A 718-nucleotide genomic window follows, 5' to 3' on the forward strand; every position below is an offset into this window, starting at 1 on the left:
TGTGAGGACTCTGCGCTCCTCTGTAATAGTTCGGGCCATTTTCTGTTTGTCATTGATCATCTTGGCATCCTTATATATTTGCCATTGGCGCTCTACGCACCATCTATTTGGCTCGCTGACTACTGGAGTGGGGTCATCATTTCGTGGTACAGGTATGGACTCCGAGCTAGTTGCCTCCTCAAACGAGGCTGCTTGGTCATTCTCATCAGATTCTGTGGCTGATTTAGCACTGGATCCTGCAGCATGGTCAGGCTCAGATCCTGAAGGATGGGCAGACTCGGATCCTGAAGCATGGTCGGACTCAGGTCCGGACATAGACCCCTCTGAACTGGAAGCAGCCCCAGTTGGTGATCCGATCAGTGTGTGCTCCTCATCAGACTGGGAGACAGTGACTACGTCGGGAAGCACCTTCCGGGGGGTGCCTCTGGTGCCTTGAGGTGCAGTGCGAGAAGTCCTAGGGTTGAGAGGAACATACGATAGATCTGTTTCGGTGTCTGTGTCCTCATCGATTAACCGGAAACTAGGGGCAACAGATTTGGACTTGCCCCGTTTTGAGTAGGTGACCATCTTCTTGGGTGCCATCGTACCTGCGGGAACGATATTAGTGCCAAAACTAACCATACGTAACAAAAAAGACTTTTAGAATTGGTAACGACTCTCAACTAAGTCCACAGAAAAAAATTCAGACAGATGCTACAGTGGTCATCCACGGAGGAGA

The 718-nt window shown here is 50.3% G+C and overlaps 1 protein-coding gene across 1 annotated transcript in view; it reads right to left on the reverse strand.

Annotated features, from left to right (window-relative positions):
- The window catches only part of LOC107062490 (S-antigen protein-like), a 12,647-nt gene extending 12,332 nt beyond the window's left edge, over positions 1–315 (reverse strand). Inside the window, exon 1 of the mRNA XM_015313158.1 lies at positions 101–315. Coding sequence (XP_015168644.1) covers positions 101–315 — 215 coding nt within the window. The remainder of the gene's footprint in view (positions 1–100) is intronic.
- Between the last annotated feature and the right edge of the window lie 403 nt (positions 316–718).

This window comes from Solanum tuberosum, unplaced genomic scaffold, assembly GCF_000226075.1.
Source record: "Solanum tuberosum cultivar DM 1-3 516 R44 unplaced genomic scaffold, SolTub_3.0 scf00235, whole genome shotgun sequence".
NCBI classification, from domain to species: domain Eukaryota; kingdom Viridiplantae; phylum Streptophyta; class Magnoliopsida; order Solanales; family Solanaceae; genus Solanum; species Solanum tuberosum.